Source organism: Camellia sinensis, chromosome 12 (assembly GCF_055761805.1).
Source record: "Camellia sinensis isolate YWXY chromosome 12, ASM5576180v1, whole genome shotgun sequence".
NCBI lineage: Eukaryota > Viridiplantae > Streptophyta > Magnoliopsida > Ericales > Theaceae > Camellia > Camellia sinensis.
This window is the reverse complement of record NC_138972.1, coordinates 71,710,546-71,729,982: the sequence shown is the minus strand read 5'-3', so window position 1 is coordinate 71,729,982 and position 19,437 is coordinate 71,710,546. Positions and strand designations below refer to the sequence as shown.

At 29.6% G+C, this 19,437-nt stretch overlaps 1 protein-coding gene across 1 annotated transcript; it reads left to right on the top strand.

Annotated features, from left to right (window-relative positions):
• The first annotated feature begins 10,170 nt into the window (after positions 1–10,170).
• LOC145804558 (receptor-like protein 6) lies at positions 10,171–18,216 on the top strand. The gene is made up of 2 exons (XM_082898906.1): positions 10,171–12,698; positions 18,009–18,216. The coding sequence occupies exon 1, from the start codon at positions 10,235–10,237 to the stop codon at positions 12,659–12,661; it is 2,427 nt and encodes an 808-aa protein (XP_082755032.1). The 5' UTR covers positions 10,171–10,234; the 3' UTR covers positions 12,662–12,698; positions 18,009–18,216.
• Positions 18,217–19,437: the final 1,221 nt, after the last annotated feature.

Here is a 19,437-nt window from a genome sequence, read left to right as displayed (position 1 = left end):
GCTGTTACATAATATAAAAATATATATTATTATATTAGGATTTAAGTTTGTATTAGGGGTGTGAATTATGTAATAAAATATTTTATACTACGTGACTGTCAATATATTATTTTCTGTCTAATTTTTTACAAAAGTTTGTTTTAGGAATAAACTAGGCAAAATTTGAAACATGAAGGGCCAAAATAGGAAAAAATAAATTTTAAGGGCCAAAGTGAGAAAGTGATCAAACATAAAATGAGCAAAGTGGAATTTATGGTTCGTCATTTAAAAGAGTTAACAAAAAAATAAAATTTTGAACTTTCCTGCTATACAACAATAAAATTATCATAATTGTTAATTAAAATATATTTGTGATATCATTAAAAACTATTAATTTTCTTAATAGTTAATTAATGAGATGTATCGTTTTTTATACAATTAAAAAATTTTAAGAACATGATATAATTTTTATAATCACAAGAGAAAATTTGTATTTCAGCAAATTTTAGAAATGTATTTATAATTTATTCTTTTTTTTTATAAACACCCAAAAAAAAAAACCCTAATAAAAGGCAATTTTTTTTTTTTTTTTTACTTATGAAAACAACTGTTTAGCAAGGGTTTCCCCCCCTAAAAGTCGAACAATAAAAAATAATAATAATAATTACCAAACCTCATCAATTTATCACCATTTAAGACTTGAGTCCGTAATCTCATAGGATTTGAATCCACAATCTCAGGGAATTTATCAACAATAATTTTTTTTTTCATCGACTTAAATTTGCAACCTCATAACATAGTCATGCTACACAACTGTTAGGCCAAAGGGCTTGTTAACTGTTAGTAAAGTTTACCAAAAGTGTAATAAGAGTTCTAGTTAATTTTATCATCATCATATTAGAGAGAGAAAGAGAGGTGAGAGAAATTACCTCTGAAAAAAATGGTGGAGAGAGAGGGGAAGTATAAATCACCAAATAATCCTCTGGAGATGGAGACCTGAGGGGAAGTACACATTTTTTCAATTACCCCTTTCAAATTATGAAAAATATTATTTTAAAAATTATTTTTCCATTTAAATAATATTGATTTTTATCTTCATACTGATATAATTTTGATTGAAGAAAATTAAACTAATAACTTATGAGGTGTACAAGAAATGCCTACTGATTATTCAGTTGAACATCTATACAATAATACATTAATAATTTGTGATATAAAAGCTAGACTAGATCATTATAAACAATATTCGTGGACCAAATCATCCACAAAAGCTCCCACGTGGATCCTTTATTTAAGCTCTATGTGAGGAAATTTTCAAGCACGAAGCATCATTAGTTGAAAATTCTAAGATTAATACATTGACAAGAGCTTCAATTTTTCTTTTGGTTGCTTTTCATTTGGCTAATAGTTATGTAGTGATCTAAGGTTATGGATTTAAATCTTATGGAAAAAAAATTAACATATTTTATTTTTTTCTCATTATAAGGATTGTATTATGTGATTGTTGAGTTAGTGTAGTTACTATGTAGTAATATTGTTGGGTTGAGCTAGTGTTAGTAAACTTTTTTTGTTAGATTTCAATCTGACACAACCTTAATGGAAATTTTACCAACCAAACAATGATCAAGATATGTGTTGACGATTCAATTGCCCCATTAAAATTCTCAAAAAATATTTTTTCATTTACCCATTTGAAATTTTGTTTTTGCTACTAAAAAATTTTCACCATGATTAATATAGTGACAAGTGCTTTCAATTTTCTTTTGGTAACTTTTCATTTGGCTTAATGATTATGTAGCACTATTTTGTAACATGACACTTTTTTTTATTTACGAAAAACCTAGGTTACAGAATAATGTTTATAACTTAAAAAATATATATATAATAATTCCAAATAATTTAAGTAATTATTTGCTAAATAGTAGTTTACTTGAAAAATTATGCTTTTATAAACATTACATTGTGCGTCATTTTTAAAAAATAAATCTTGTAATAAAGATCACAAAAGACTTATCAAATAGTTTTAGTGGAGGGTTAATTATTGATGTTATAGCGACCCTAGTTTTCCTTCCATTGATTAGTGTAATCCAGACTTGATTCCGTTGATGTTGGTTGTTGTTTATATCTTGTTTCCATCCTTCAATACTTTGTATTTGAGTTATAGGATGCTTTGGGCAGGTTTGTTACAGGTTGGGTGTGAATGGGAGCAAATGGTTGCTGCCTAGAATTTTGGTTCTTCGCTCGAGCGAGACCTTTTGTCGCTCGAGCGAGCTCTGTGTTTTAGATCCTTTGCTCGAGCCAGGGTTCCTTCGCTCGAGCGAGAGAGTTGAGTTTTGTTTTTGGTGGCTCGAGCGAGAAGTCCTTCGTTCGAGCTTGCATCTGCGTCTGGTTCTGAACCTGAGAGTTGCAATTCTTCGCTCGAGCAAGCTTTCCTTCGCTCGAGCGAGCGAGGTCTATGTTTTGGGTTTCTTCGCTCGAGCGAGCATTTTTGCGCTCGAGCGTGCTTCTGGGTTGCAGACCTGAAGTTTCGTTTTGTTGGCTCGAACGAGACTTTCTGTGCTCGAGCGAGAGTTCTTTGTGTCTGGTCGAGCGACCACTCCTTCACTCGAGCGAGCTTGTGTTATATCAGTAGGCAGCAGCGGGGAAAACACTTCACTTCCATTTCTTTTGTTTCCAAAACCCTAGATATGAGCTCCTTTTCTCTCTCTATACACCTTCTCTCTAGGAATTGATCTCTTTCTTGTGAGTTTCTAGCCTTGCCTCTTTGTAAGAAAAGTAGAGGGTTGTGCGGGCTTCTTTTTAATCTGAAAATTTGGAGATTTGGAGCACTTTGGTTTTTGGTCATCATCTCCATCTGAGCCATACACTTCGAGGTAGGGATACCCTACTCCATCTTATGAGTTTTGTCTTTAATTTTGGTCATTTTGATTAGTTGGTGATGTTGGGTAATTTTGGGAAAAGTTAGGGCTTGATTTGTAATTTGAGAAAAAAGGGGTTTTTTATATATTAAACTTCATGTGTTTGTAAGATTTGAAATATGGCATTATTAGTGTCAAATTGAAGAAATTGAATCTTAGGGTTAATTTTGATGAAGGGGGGAAATGCCCTAATTATTGTGATAAATTAATTGGTATAATTAATTTGGGATAATATGGAATTGAGTTGAAATCCATGAAATTGAGGAATTACGGAATGGAATGGTGTAGTTGGATTAATTTATCACTCACCTATGAGAATGTTGAGATTATATTTATTTTTATGCATTTATTTTTTGTTTAGAAATAACTGCTTTGGGCTACCCGTGGAGGGTAGTTGTGATTGTTGTAGATACTGCATGTTGATTAGGGAAAACTAAAACTAATCACAGTGAATATGTCATCGAATATGACGGTTAGAATAATACATCAAATCTGTGTATTGATTGAACATGTATATGATAAACGTTTATATACATTGTATTGTGTGGGAGGAGATAGGGGATGTACTCCACGGTTTAGGGGAAGATAGGGGATGGACTCCTAAACCAGTTATTGTTTGGGAGGAGATAGGGGATGAACTCCATTAATACAGCAAATATGTGTATTAAATCGAAGTATTGATACAGCAAATCTGTGTATCATTTGTGAAGTATGGAAGTGTTTTAATATGTTAATGATGCATCAAATATGTGTATCTATTGTGAAATGAGAAAGTGTCGGTATATGAGTGTTAATCTCATTGAATTGTTCGGCCAGGTTCTGAGCCATGTATATGAAATGAATTGGATAAGTAAAGGAAAGTGAAATGTAACATGGACATAATTGTCTTGGAACTGTATTGTGATAAAACTGGTTTATAAGTGTTAACCATCTATCAAATGCTATTGTTTTAGTCATTGCTTATATTTGGTTTAGTATATCTCTACTGGGCTATGGTTCACCCTATATGGGATATCATTTTCAGGTTTAGGTGACATGTCACCTCTAAGGACGTAGCTTGGGAGGCTTAAAGGCTGAAGGATTTTTGGTTGTTATCTTTTGTGTATTACATGTAAATTTGAAGCCAAGGGCTTAACATGTTAGAGTTAGTACTCTTCTTTTTGTAACCAAGTGTTGGCTTGGAAAGTTGTAAGTCCATAGGGCATTTACTTTTGTTGTCAACATGTAATACTGTTGTAAGGAATATTTTGATTAATAGAATCATGCTTCATTCTTTTATGTTTATGCATATCAAGAATATGGGTTTATATGTATTATTTCGAGGGCGTTACAGATGTAGAACAAGTTGTTAGAGAATTTTTGGAACAATTTGACGAGTAAAAAGTAAATAAAAAATTAAATTGAGAGTAAAAATGTAACTTTTGTGATGAGTTTGGAATCCTCTCAAATTTTGTATCTTCTTTATGGATTTAAAGTGTTTTTCGTTACTAAAACGATATCTAGCCTTATGTAATATTTTTCGGTGCGTGCACAATACCTTTGCACTTAGTTCCTTCACTTTAAATTGTAACAAGCAAATTCTTAAACTTTAAGTTAAGTTTCAATGTTACTCTTCCATCCACTGACATTAATAAAATTGACAAAAAATTGACATATGAGCCACACATGATATTTTTCTTGTCAAACGTCTACACTTTCACCAAAAACTTATTTTGAACATTTCACTTTTAATTGTGTCCTAATGTTACATGTAAGTTAATTATAATATGTCTTATTAATATCAATGGATGGAAAAATATATAGAAAATTAATGAGGTTGAATGTCATAAAAAAAAAAAAAAGCATGAAAAACATAATTTGTAATTTTAATTCATCCCCCCTACAATGTAAAAATTGAATTTAAACTACACATTTAAAAAAAAATTATATAAAAATTTAAATGCATAATTTTATTGTCATTGAAAATTTCAAGCCAAAATTAAAGAAGATTTGGTTAAAATTCCTAGTCAATATTTGAAAAGACTTTCTATGCAAACTTTTATGAAAGTTAGAAACAAATCTAAGCATGTGGGGTAGATTGTTTAAATACTGAAAGACACATGTCACAAAAATTCTAATTTTTGATGCTTCCAATTAAATTTCAAAATTTCTATGATTCTAAAAGTCATGCATTTCTTTTTCCACATAATTTAATTTCGTTTACAAAAATCCCTCTAAAGACTTTTCAACAATCCATTTTTTCCACATAAAAAGACTTTTTAGGGTCACAAAATATTCTTATTTGGCCCAATAAAAAAAAAAATAAAAAAAAAAAATAATAATAATAATAATGTCGGTACAACTTATTATAAATTAAAAGTTAATAACTTAAAAATAGAAGTCAAAAGTATCTCCTAGTTTTTAGAAATCTACTTTTTTCAACTTATATAAATTATTTTTATCTAATAAAAAAAAAGCAAAAATTGAACCGAACATAAGTAGAAGCTGTACCAACAATATGTGCCTACAATAGGCTGCACCAAATAGGCAAAAACGAAATTTACCCAAAGCATCTTCAGCGCAAAAAAAAAAAAAAAAAAAGTCAAAAAATTTTTTTTTTTTGAAAAAAACAACAATAATAACAACAAAAATAAAACATTTACCAAACCTCATCAATTTATAACCATTCAAAGCTTATAGTCTAGTTTAATAAAAGTGTAATAAGAGGATTACTAAAGACTTACGTAAGCATTATAGTAAACTTCTAAATTAAGTTTACTGAAAAATCAAACTTATAACAAAAACATAAGGGCAAATTATATTGATAGTCCTTGTATTTTGATCCTTATGTCATTTTAGTCTTCGTAATTTCAATTGATTAGATTTTGATCATAAATTTATGATTTTGTATCAATTTAGTCCAATTGATACAAGTGTTAGCATTTTTTAATAAAAAATAAATATATAAGTGGCATGTGTCATGATTTAAAGGAAAAAATTATAAATTTACTCAACTCAGTGAGTATTATCAATTTGGCCAAATTAATATAAAATCTAAGATTGAGCCAATTAAAATATAAGGACTAAAATGACTCAATTGACAAAATATAAAAACTACCTGTGTAATTTGTCCAAAACATAATTTTATAGTTATCCAATCAGGATTATTAAAGATTTACCTAAAGCTTATAGACAATATTATGAAATTTATTAATAAAATCAAACTAGTGATATTGAGGAAAGACATGCAAGATATATTTTCTATTACTCAAAGATTTATGACAAAAATTCTAATTTGTGAAGCTTCCAATTAAATTTCAATATATTTTCACTAATTTGTGGAGTGAAAGCTAGATCAATGCAAACAATATTCGAGGACCAAATCATCCACTAATATGTGAAGAAATTTCAAAGGACCAAGTGTTAGTTGGAAATTATAAGATTAATACAGTGACAAGAGCTTTCAATTTTTCTTTGGATTTCTTTTCAATTATTAATTTACAGTGAGTTTGAATTTTCTTAGGTTTGTCATCTAACTTGATCGAACAATTTGGGTTTGGGGGGCCCGTTTTTGAATCGATCTTGATAATTCAAACCACTCACTTTTTAGGATTTGTTGAACAGAAAATTCATATAAAATATAAAGGTGATCGTAGATCAATAGTTATATGTTTGAATAACATTTATATTACAAAAAAATAGATGTTATTCTCGAATATATATTTATCCTCCATTTTTTTTAAAACACCGATATCCAATGATCTTGATTTTTTACATTAATATTCTACTCAACTAGTTCTAAAAGAGTGAACAATTTAGATTATTGAGGTTGGCTCCAAAACGAGCTTACTAAGCCCAATTACTTTCTCAAGTTAAATGGCCAACTTGAGAGAATCTAACCCCGTTATTTATTTATTATATTGATTAAGAAGGGAGGGTTTGCACCAATGAAACATCTTATAAGAAACTTCCTTCTTCAATTCTCTCGTTACTCATCTATCCATCCCTTTCTTCAATAATGATGTACAATATTTTAAAAGGTTTTCACAAAGAATGATGTTATATATATATATATATATAATTTTTGTAGAAAGAACTCATACGAAATGATGTCATTTTGTAGTCCTGTTGTTTCAAGCAAAAACACCTAATGGTAGTTTATAATTGCAAAAATATCATATTATATTATTTTTTAGCTTTATTTATAAAATTAAGTTTTTGAATCATTTTTGTTTTTAATAATATAGTTAAAGCTTATATAGTTTATTATTTTTTTGGACGTCCAAAGTACCTGTTTTGGATCACTTATACCCATTTCTTTATCCATCTTCTGTCCCATTTATGATTTGAAGATTGATGACGTGGCAGCCTGAGATGAATAGGACAAAAGATGAGTACAAAAAAATAGGTATAGGAGATTCGAAGCCCATAATACCGGAGAATCAACACCAATTTTTTTATTTAGTCAAGCTTGTTATCCTTTATTCAGGCACTGTTTGGAAAATGGCCAAATCATTTATAATAAGAAAAAATCTTTTTAAATCATATTTGATTATGAATTTAAATAGTGATTTGAAAATGAAAATGAAAATGAAAATATGAGAAAGTGGATAAAAAATTTAGCTTATATTTTATTTATATTTCTCTTATATTTGCCTTTCTTTTTTCAAATTATGTTACCAATTCATGATTCAATCACAATTTTATTCATAATACAATGATGATTACATTTATTAACTAAAAATTATATATCACCTTCAATGTTAGCATTATATTATTAGTAATAAAAATGAGCAAGTGTTGGGACTCATTACTTCAATAATACTGTATTGAATACTAATTACATTTATTTACTAAAAGTAATTTATCATCTTATATATTATCTTTATATTCGAGGACCAAATCATCCACTAAATATGAGATGAAATTTCAAATAACCAAGCGTTAGTTGAAAATTATAAGATTAATATAGTGACAAGAGCTTTCATTTTTTCTTTCGGTTGCTTTTCAATTATTAATTTACGATTTGAATTTCCTCAAGTTAGTTATTTAACTTCATAGAATAATTCAGGTTTGGTGCGTCCATTTTGGTATTGATCTTGATAAAATATTCAAATTGCTCACTTTTTAAGATTCGTTGAATATAAAATTCATTACGGTGATCGCACATCAATAGATATATGTTTGAATAATATTTATATTACAAAAAGATAGATGGTTATTCTTGAAATTATATTTGTTGTCTATTTTTGTAAGACAAATGTGATTCAAATATATAACTATCGATGTTCGATGATTTTAATTTTTTACATTAATAATCTACTTAACAAATCTTAAAAAGTAACAGTTTAGATTAACAAGGTTGACCCCAAAACGAACTTATTAAGCCCAATTATTCTTTTAAGTTGAATGGCTAACTTGAGAGAATCCAACTCCGTTAATTTATTTATAAAATTGATTGAGAGGAGAGGGTTTGCACCAATGAACATCTTGTAAGAAACTTCCTTCTTCAATTCTCCCAGTACACATCTGTCCATTCCTTTCCTCAATAATTATGTACAAAATTTTGAAAGATTTTCACAAAGAATAGCGTTATATATATATATATATATAAAATTTTATTGAAAAAATTCATACGAAATGATATGTCATTTTTAGCCCTTTGTTTCAAGCGAAAAACACCTGATGGTAGTTATAATTGCACAAAATATCATATTATATTATTTATTAGTTTTATTTATAAAAATTATGTTTTTGAATCATTTTTTGTTTTTAATAATATAGTTAAAGCTTATATACTTTATTATTTTTTGTCTGAAGAAGGCCCAATCTGTTAAGAAATCTAATTCAAAATTTCATTTTGTGAATGTGTTGTTGTAGGTAACAATATTAAATCTATTAATTTTAGAAAATCAAAAAACCGTATGAAAATTAAATGGAAAATGAGGAATCACTGATGATGAGTAAGAATGATTTACTAGCACTTGAAATATCTAAAACCCTTAATAGTAGATTAAATTATTAATCATTTATATACATTAGATTATTTCTTCATTTCACAATTTTTCAAAATAAAAATAATTTTATAAGCCTTTTCTTACTACTAATCTAATCCTACCTTTGATCGTTAAAAACAAACAAGACATTATATATGTTAATCAAACAGGGCCTTAGTCATTTCACTCTCTGATGTTAGTAGTGTGTGTATTACTAATATAATTAATAAAAAAAACAAAAGAAACAGAAAAATGTGGGGAGATAAATAGGACAATCTAATAATTCCAAGTCTATAGTACCGGCTTCAGATCTCCTATACCCATTTTCTGTACACATCTTCTGTCCCATTCATGATTTTAAGATTGACGATGTGGCAGCCTGAGATGAACAGGACAGAAGGATGGGTACAAGAGATCCGAAGCCCATAATATTGAAGAATCAACACAATATTTTTTATCTTTTTATTTAGTCAAGCTTGCTATTGACAGAAAGCACCAAATAAGAATACAACAATGATTCATCCACTAAAAATACCACCACTAATAGCACTAATGTATTAAAAAAAAAAAAAAAAAAAAAAAAAATACAACTCCAAGACCAAAACATCACATCACTACTGGCGGGACCCACTGCCACCTAATTAGTGGGAGCACTAATTAGTGCTCCCAAGCATTTTTCATAAGAATATTATTGTGGGTCTTGTATTTAGGCATAGTTTGAAAAATGGCCAAATCATTTATAAAAAATAAAAAAATAAAAAAATCTTTTTAAATCATATTTGATTACGAATTTAAATTGTGATTTAAAAAGAAAATGAAAATGTGGGAAAATGGATAAAAAATTTAGCTTATATTTTACTTATATTTCTCTTATAACCTTTCTTTTTTCAAATTCCTTTACCAATTCATGATTCAAACACAATTTTATTCATAATATAAGGATTATTACATTTATTTACTAAAAATTATATATCACCTCAAATATTAGCATTATATTATTAGTAATAAAAATGAGCCAATGTTGGGACTCATTACTTTTAATAATGCTTTGCCGAATACTAAGTACATTTATTTACTAAAAGTAATTTATCATCTTATGTATTATCTTTATATTAGTAATAAAATTGACTGAGTGATGGAGTCCATTAAATTAATACAATGATAATATGTGAGACTATCGTTCTCAAAATAATAATAATAATAATAATAATAATAATAATATGTGAGACTATACAATGACAATTTTCAGTTTATATTTTTTGATTATTGAATTATTTATTAAGTTATAAATAGGAGAGTGCATATAGAAGAAGCATCATATCCAATTCCCTCTCTACCACCCCACCCAATACTGGTGTAAGAATGGGTTTCTTACTATCCAATTATCAACTCACAATATGTATCCTCCTGTATTCCCTAATTTTCTGCTTCTCTTCTTCTTCTGCACATCTTTGCCATAATGACGAGAGCACTGCTTTGCTCCAATTTAAGCAATCCTTTTCCTTCAATTGCTCTGCTTCCCGTTGCAACAGGGAGCCTTCAGTTCCATATGATATTGATAATTGGAAAGAGGGTACAGATTGTTGTGCATGGGATGGGGTCACATGTGATAACACCACTTCTCATGTCATTGGCCTCGACCTCTTTTGTAAGTGCCTATGTGGTACCATCCATCCAAACAGCAGCCTCTTCAATCTTGTTCACCTTCAACACCTCGACCTTTCTTACAACAACTTCCATCACTCTCAAATTTTACCTTCATTTGGCCGTTTCACAAATTTGACCCATCTTGACCTCTCTTTGTCCTATCTTTCTGGCCCAATACAACCATCGGAAGAAGAAGTCTGGCAAGGGAATAACTTCTCCAATAGCATTTTCCACTTACAGAAATTGCAGGAGCTGTGGTTAGGCGGTAACGGAGAACTCACAGGTAAACTTCCAAGTATTATTAATGCAACTCTCCGGCACCTTAGGCACCTTAGGTCGTTGGATCTCACTGAAATAGATTTCACCGGAGAGCTACCTAATTCCATCGGCCAACTTGAGTACTTGGAGGAGCTAGGCCTCGGTGCCTGCAATTTCTTTGGTACGATTCCGAGATCGCTTACAAACCTCACGCGATTAATTTTGCTTGATCTTTCATACAACAATTTTGAAGGCCCAATTCCTCAACTTTTTTCCAACTTCTCGCAACTTTATTATGTAGATTTCTCAAACAATCAACTAACAGGTCCCATTCCATCATCAATAACTGGCCTTCCAAATCTATGGTATCTATATTTAGGCAGTAACTCAATCAATGGGACAATACCTCCTTCCTTGTTTCATCTTGTGAACCTTACCTCTCTTGATCTTTCGTCAAATAATTTAAGCCACAGTGTTGAGCTGGACACGTTTGCAAAGCTTGAATATTTGGATTCTTTGGATCTTTCAAACAGTGGTCTATCATTGACCACCACCAACTCCACTCCCTCCTCTTTCCGAAACATTAGGACATTACGATTGTCGTCTTGCAACATAAATAAAATTCCTGAATTTCTGAAAACCCGAATGGAATTGTTGGATGCGCTAGACCTTTCGAACAACCACCTAAATGAAGAACTCAATCCACTCTGCAATCTTCATTCTCTTACATATCTCGATCTGTCCAATAACCAATTGGCTGGATTAATTCCTACCTGTTTGGGGAACTTCAATGGAAATTTAACCTTTTTAAATTTGCAAAGAAACAATTTCCATGGTAGCATCCCTCAAACACTTGGATATGCAAGCATGTTACAGGAACTTGACATTAGCCACAATGGATTGCTAGGGGTGCTTCCAAGATCATTGGCGAATTGCACGAACCTAGAAATTTTGAATCTGGGTCATAATTTCATAGAAGATGCTTTTCCATTTTGGTTGGAGAACCTGCCCCAATTGAAGATTATTGTCTTGCGAGATAATAAATTCCATGGTCCCATAGAGCAACCAAGGAAGAGATTAGCCTTCACCAATTTACATATCATTGACATGTCTCACAATGAATTTACAGGCACTTTGCCATCAGAATACTTTGAGAGCATGCCTTCAATGATGATGGATTATGAAGACAAATCCTCCTTAAATTATATGCGCGTTGGTTATGGTTATTATTCGGTAACCATAATGAATAAAGGACTGGAAATGACACTCGTAAGAATCATCACCATCTTCAAAGCTGTTGATTTCTCGCACAACAAGTTCGATGGAAAGATTCCCATATCTATTGGAAGACTCAAAGCCCTCCGTGTCCTAAATTTTTCAAGAAATGATTTCACAGGTCCGATTCCATTGTCCTTGTCGAATCTAACTGAGCTTGAGTCCTTGGATCTATCCCAAAACAAGCTCTCTGGTGAGATACCTCAACAACTAACAAGCTTGACATTCCTTGAAGTTTTTGATGTCTCGCAAAATAATCTAACTGGGATTATACCACGAGGCCAGCAGTTTGAAACATTTTCAAACACTTCATATGAGGGAAATCTAGGCTTGTGCGGGTTTCCATTGTCAAAGAATTGTGGGAATGTCCAGATAGTAGACTCACCAACTTTACCATCCTCATTTAGTCACAATTTTAAGTTCAAATTTGATGGCTTTGGTTGGGAAGCAGTGTTGATGGGATATGGATGTGGAGTAGTATTTGGTTTGGTGATAGGAAGTTGCATCATTCGAAGGAAAGAAGAATGGCTTGCAAGAATTTTTAGAGTGAAAATGCCTCATCAGAAGAACAGATCAAATGAGGTGAGGTACCAACATGGAGCAAGATGACATGTTCAGAACTAAGTGGAGCTTGTTTGAAGTAAAGGTACTACCATGTTTTCCTTTTCATTAAAGCTGTTTGTTTTTAATTTGATGGTGAACCACGATATCCCTTTTCATTTCCTACTTCTATGTTTCAAATTTGACACTCATGATTGACTGCTAGAATATGTAGTTAGTTACATGCATGTATGTAAGTAGAAAGATAATAGATTCCATGAAAAAAAAAAAAAAAAAAAAAAAAACTCTTTTGGAGAAATTGAATTCACAACTTTGTAATTCTAATCGCCTAAAATAACAAATTTAGATCCAAGTCAAGGAGAAGAAAACAAAATGGTAAAATAATTCATGCTGACATTAGAAATTATGAACAACATGTTTTCAATACAAATTTATATACATGTTTTCAAGTCAAGTTAAATTTTCACAAATAGGTGTTCATTTTTTCTTTGTTGATTTTAGTTTTTATTTATTTATTTATATACATGTTTTTTTTTTTCAAAAATTTAAATCTTTCTAGATTGGAAGCACTTGAAAATAAATTTTTTTAAAGATTCACTAAAAATAAAATTTCAAAAAATGTGATTTTTTAGCATTTACCAAATATGGATGGATTTTTTTTTAAATATTTATTGCCAGCTAAATAAGTTGTAACTAAGGTGGGCGTCGTGTAATGTTAGGTCGTAATTGTGTCATGTTATTTCGAGTTTGTGTCAAAATTAACTCAAGACTAACACATTCAACCGGTTTGTTATATCAGTAATTAAAAGTATCGAGTGTATGAAAAAGTTAAAAGTTTTATTTACAACATGAAAATAATCTCTACTTGATGAAAAAATAAATAAAATAAAATATAGATGAAATATTTAATTTTAACTCAATTCTATTTCCCCAATTTACAAAATTAAATCTATGTCATATGTGTTTTACTTGATTACTTCTAAAATAGTTGACAAAAAATACATTATCTGTAATTTTTTTTTTTTTTTTTATAAATATTAGCCTCAAAATTTTAATTTAGGTTGGATGGAGTTGCACAAGGATTCAATAATATCATGATAATCCTTAGGGCCTGTTTGGGAAGGATTATTTGGGCTAAAATAGCCAATAAAAACAAAATAGGATAAAATAACTATTAAGACAAAATGCTAAATTCAACTCATAATCATTTCATTTTTTCTCTCACAGCTATCAAATCAACTACAAAAATAGTCTACTATTTTTTTAAACACAACTTTTTTAGCCACGCTAAAATAGCAAAAAAGTCAAAAAGCCAACTAAAATAGCTAACTTCCTAAATGAGACCTAGTAGAAATAACATTACATAAAAAGAATTTGTACTATACATAAAAATTTTCATTGCAAATGACACGTATTTTTGTATTTTAAAAAAACAAAAAATTGAATAAATTGTCCATGTTATGCATAATATTTTTCATAATAAGAGCTTATTTCTATAAAAATAAAAATAAACATGAGTTATTTTTTAGTATAAAGAATTCAAAAATACCATGATGTGATATATCCATGTGTATACAAACATTACCACATTGATAATAAATTATTAAATATAAATGTGTTTTGAAATTAATAATTATTGAAGCCTGGACAGTTTCTTAAGTGTTTATGAAGACGATACTTAGGTGCTAAGTTGAGTAAGATTTTAGATTCGAATCTATGAAAAGATGCTGACCTATATTATAATCTAACTACTAACATATTAATCGTTATCTTCAAAAAAATAATTAATAACAACTCAAAAGTAAATTTACTTTTCAAATTGTAGAGATATGATAATTATTACATATGAATCAAATAATCAATTATTAATTACATTTGAAATGCAATAAACCAATGATTGAATGACATGTATATTTATGAGTTATAACTCATAATCAATTATTAGTTACAAATTTTGTCGTTCTTAGTTATAGTCATTATGGTGTTGATTATGATTTTGTTATGGCCTATTATTGTTAGTTTAGTTATGTTTGAAGAGGTGTTTAGTTATGTCTGAAATGATATTTGGTGATGACTCATTTTAGTATTGATCATAACTTATTGTGATATCAGTTATGACCTATTATGATTATTATTTTAGTTATGAACAAAAAATTTTCTTATTACACCTTAAGTGATATTTGATTATGATCATTTTTTTAGTTCGGGCATTTGTTACACTGCCATCACAATTATGATAAATTATACTTAATACACACCCCAAATAGTGGTGTGTATGGTAGAGGAACCCATACGAAGCCCATCTTAAGAGTTCTCTTCGAGGCCCAGCATTGCACCCAATCTTATTACCCAAAGCCAATACTTGAGAAAGCCCATATGATCTCTCCTGATAAAAGAAAACTAGAAAAATAACTAACAAATCTAAGTTTTCTTACAGAAAAATCATTAAGACCTATTAAATTTGTATTAAGATAATTCATTCATATTTTAAATAAATTATTTTGAAACAGTAATACTATAATTTTTCTCACTTTTACCTTTTTCCATGGATATTAATTACATTTGTACTTATAATTTAATGGTCAACTTTAGTAAAAATCATAAATAGGGTCTCAAAAATTATAATTAAGATTATTCACTCTATTTGGTTCTGAATTTTTAAAAATAATTTTTTGAGTTTTTAATTCTGTTTTTTTTAGTGAATTTGTTTAATATTTTAGTCAATTTTATTTTTTATTTTTAGATGCACCTAATAGATGTACTTGAAAAGTAAAATATTTGTAAAAAAATCATAAAAATTTCAAAATATACAAAAAAAAAATACAAAAATATACTGAATTTTTGCATTCTTTTTTATTTTTTTAGTATATAGTGAATTTTTCTTGAAAAAAAAAATCAGAAATTTTGTATTTTTTACGTGTATCTAAATTAAATTGATATAAAAAAATTTAAAATGACTAAAATATTACTAAAATTCACAAAAAAATAAAATAAAAAGCGGATGAAAAAATAAAAAAAAAATTTAACAAATAAAATAATGAACATGTCAATTCTAGATCAATACCTAATACATCAAAAATTAATAATTACATGAAAAAAAAAAATCAGCTGAAATTGCATAGAGTTTGGTATTATTCTATAACAATATTTGGCTTTAGCAATCACCTCATTATGGAAAAATTGAAAAGAAAAAAAATCTAACAGGATCAGCAAGAGGAATATTTTTCTAAATATTGACTCTCTTAAATATTGTGAGTATAAGAGGAATATATGATAAATAAGACTTTGTGGAAGTGTTTTATGCAAAATACGACTGAATTCTTCTAATAAAAAATTGATAAAGGTTGAATAATTTTTTTAAAGAAAAGTAAGACTAATTTGTTATTTTTCCAAAAATAAAAATAAAATTGACCGACAAAAATAAAACCATAATCTAGAGTTTGTTTCTTGTTTTGTTTTATTAAAAAAAAAAAAAATTTGTTTGTTGTTATTTTCTTCTTTGATGTTTTCATTTCTAGTTTTTTACTTTTAAAAAATTTCAAAAAAACATTATGAAAATTAAAGGGAAAATAAGAATTAAGTGGTAAATTTTAAAAATAATTTCAGATATTTGATCAAATTTATAAAATTACTTTTTAATGTTGCAAAATTTATCATTCATATGTAAATATCTTTTTAAAATTACACTTAAATGAAATTCTTCCAAAATTAAACTCAATGTTTTCATATTATTTCATGTAAATTACATTATATACCCCTACACTTTACATCAATTTCATTTTGACTTCTCATTTTTCAATTATTTATTCTAAAAAATTTATAGTTTTAAAAGATAGGGATGTTTTTGACATGGTGAATTGTGTATTGAGCAACATATAAAATTTTAAAATCATTTAGTGTAACGCCCCCAAAATAATTGACATAAAGATTGGTCTAATTAATTCATTTAAACATAAAAACTCAACTCAAGTGATCATATCTATAACGATTCTGGTTTCAACCCAACACCTGTATTGCTTTTGGACCCACGAAGCTGTGTATTTAACTATGGTTCAGCTTATTTCCATCTTCTTGTTGTTTTCCTCCTTGTTGTTTGTGGAGTTTGGCTTTTGGGAGTTTTGGTTGTATTTGAAACAAGTTGGAAAGTTAGTTTTTCAAAGTATTGTTGCCCAAATTTTTGCCTATTCGCTCGAGCGATACTTCTTGAGCTCGAGCATTCTTTTACAGTCTGTAAAACTACTGAGAGTTTGATATCTGCACTCGAGAGACGCTTCTTGCACTCGAGCGAACTTTTACATGTTTGAACTACTATGAGAGGGCTATTGTGCGCTCGAACAGTGGTTTTGGTCGCTCAAGTAATGTTTTGGCCGCTCGAGCGATCTGTGCATGTATTAGTTCGAGAGACAGCCTCTTTTAGTCACTTTTCCATCTCTTTCTCTCTCTAAAACATTTCAAACCCTAGATCTACTCTCTCTCTCTCTCTCTCTAGTTCTTGAACTTTTCCACTAAATACTCTCAATCCGTGCATTTCCTCACCCTAGTCCTTTGGAGTAAAAGATAGAACACGTAGAGGGCTTCGTTCTAATCAGAGAAGTTGGTGTTTTTGACTCCATCGAGTTCTACCCGTTGTTATTTGTGTCTTCTTCTTTGAGGTAGAGATTTCTTTGACTCTTTTTATGATTTTTAGCTTGGTTATTTGTCTTTTTAAAAGGGTTATGTGTTTGGAAAATTTTGGTAAAACCTAGGATTTGGTTTGAAATCAAAAAGAGGAGTTTTCCAAATTGATTCTTGAAAATGGTTGTAGGAATATGGTTGTGGATGAGTTGTGATTGAAAAGGTGGAAAGTCTTTCCTCAAATTTGATTTTGGAAAGAAAATGGGGTTTTTGCCATAATTTTTGGATATTTGAAATTGTTAAAATGGAAATGGAAAGTGATGTTGGATATTGTGAAATTTGAATAATGATTATGTTAATGATGATGATGAAGTTGGATATGTATTATCACTCCCATTGAAATTAACGAAAATGTATCTTTTGATTGGAATTTATCAATTGTTTAGAAATATATGTTTTGGGCTATCGGTGGAGGATGGTCTTGATTGCTGTAGACATTGCATGAGGATTAGCTTGAATTGAAACTAATTTCTCATCCATTGTGTATTGAGCATCATTATACATTGAACATTGTAAATGTAATTGTTTTCTGTATAAAAAGGATTATTTTTCATGAATTGATATATAATCTGGCATTGCATAGTTTTGAGATGAAAAATAGGAAACGTTTGGAAAATGACATGCATTGTGCATTCACCTTATAATTTTGCTACGATTCGTATACTGTGTTAGAGTATCTCTATTGAACTTTGGCTCACTCTATATGGGAAACAACTTTCAGATACTGATGATATGCCTCCGCCAAGGACTTAGCTTGGAAGAACTCGGAGCTTAAGGCTTCTCTTTTTGGTTTCGTCTTGATGTAATTATATATTCAAGCCTTAGGCTTTATTTGATTTGAGTTGAAACTTATTTTGTTGTAACCAAGCATTGTCTTGGAATGTTGTAAGCCATTAGGACATTTCTCTATTTGATTTTAATTTCCCTTCTATTCCTGTATCGATGTCATATGCTATAGATTCAAAATCTAGGATTTATGAATGTATATCTCATATGCCACCTTTTGTAATGATCATAGATGATATAAATGTAAGATATTAGTTTATAAATCAATTGATTTACTGTTACGCATTGGGTTTTGTGTCAATTATATCGGGGCGTGACAAAATCTCTATACTTGTATTCTATTCATGTGAGAGATTTACAAAAGGTCCACATGCAATACATATTCAATCCTCTTAAAGTTTGGATCCATAACATGTGAGATAGTTAGAAATGAAGAAAATGACAACAAAAGAAATCCTCATGGGTTACAAGTTCCAAGACTTAGGCTTGGTTACATAGAAGATAGTTATCAAACTCACACAAGTAAAGCCCTTGGCTTGTCAAAAGAACTAAGAAGAGCCTCGTGCTCTCCAAAGACTTCCCACATCCTTAGTTAGGCGAGATCACCACATCTTTTTCTGCACAAATCCACTGGGGGTGAGCATAAAACCAAACAAAGATATCTTCACAAAGCAATCGTATGTACATGAAAGCAATGCCATGTCATGCTTCAAAATCACAAGTCATATTCTTTTGAAATTCATATGCAATGATCTTTTAAAGACACTTCATTATCTCAATAAATTACAAACTTTAAATACGAGGTAGTAAATATGACTCAGGTAATCTCTATGTTGGTGTTTGCAGGTAAGCATAACAAGCACTACCAATCCCCCACTTTACCAGCTCCTAACCAAAAGGCACGTGGTAGCTTCTCCACGTGTGTTTTCAGCCTTTCACCCTAAACACTCAGGACAATTTAGCACTATCATCTACACCCCCTACTGGACTTACCAAACGTATTTACTCCAAAACATTTCAAGATTTTCAATTGTTTTCTCAAAATATTAAATCGATTCCCAAGGCATAGCCGTAATAAATAATATTCAAAGCTATATAAAATGAATGAAATGAGATGCAATTATAAAGGTTCATTATAACATTCTACAATTCTCAACATTTTCTCAAGATAAAATGTAATATTCAATAATTCTTCATTCATTTCCAAATTTCCATACTCACATGACATATGATATTTTTTCATATCCACAATCGTATTTATTTCTTTCTCATAGTCCAAGCATATACATAATCATGCTATCATATAAATTTCTTAACTCAAAATCTCATCCATCCTATGGATATCTCAATCAATACAACAATAA

Excerpts from the sequence above, each read along its gene's own strand:
- LOC145804558 (XM_082898906.1), top strand. The coding sequence starts at position 10,235 with ATGGGTTTCTTACTATCCAATTATCAACTCACAATATGTATCCTCCTG.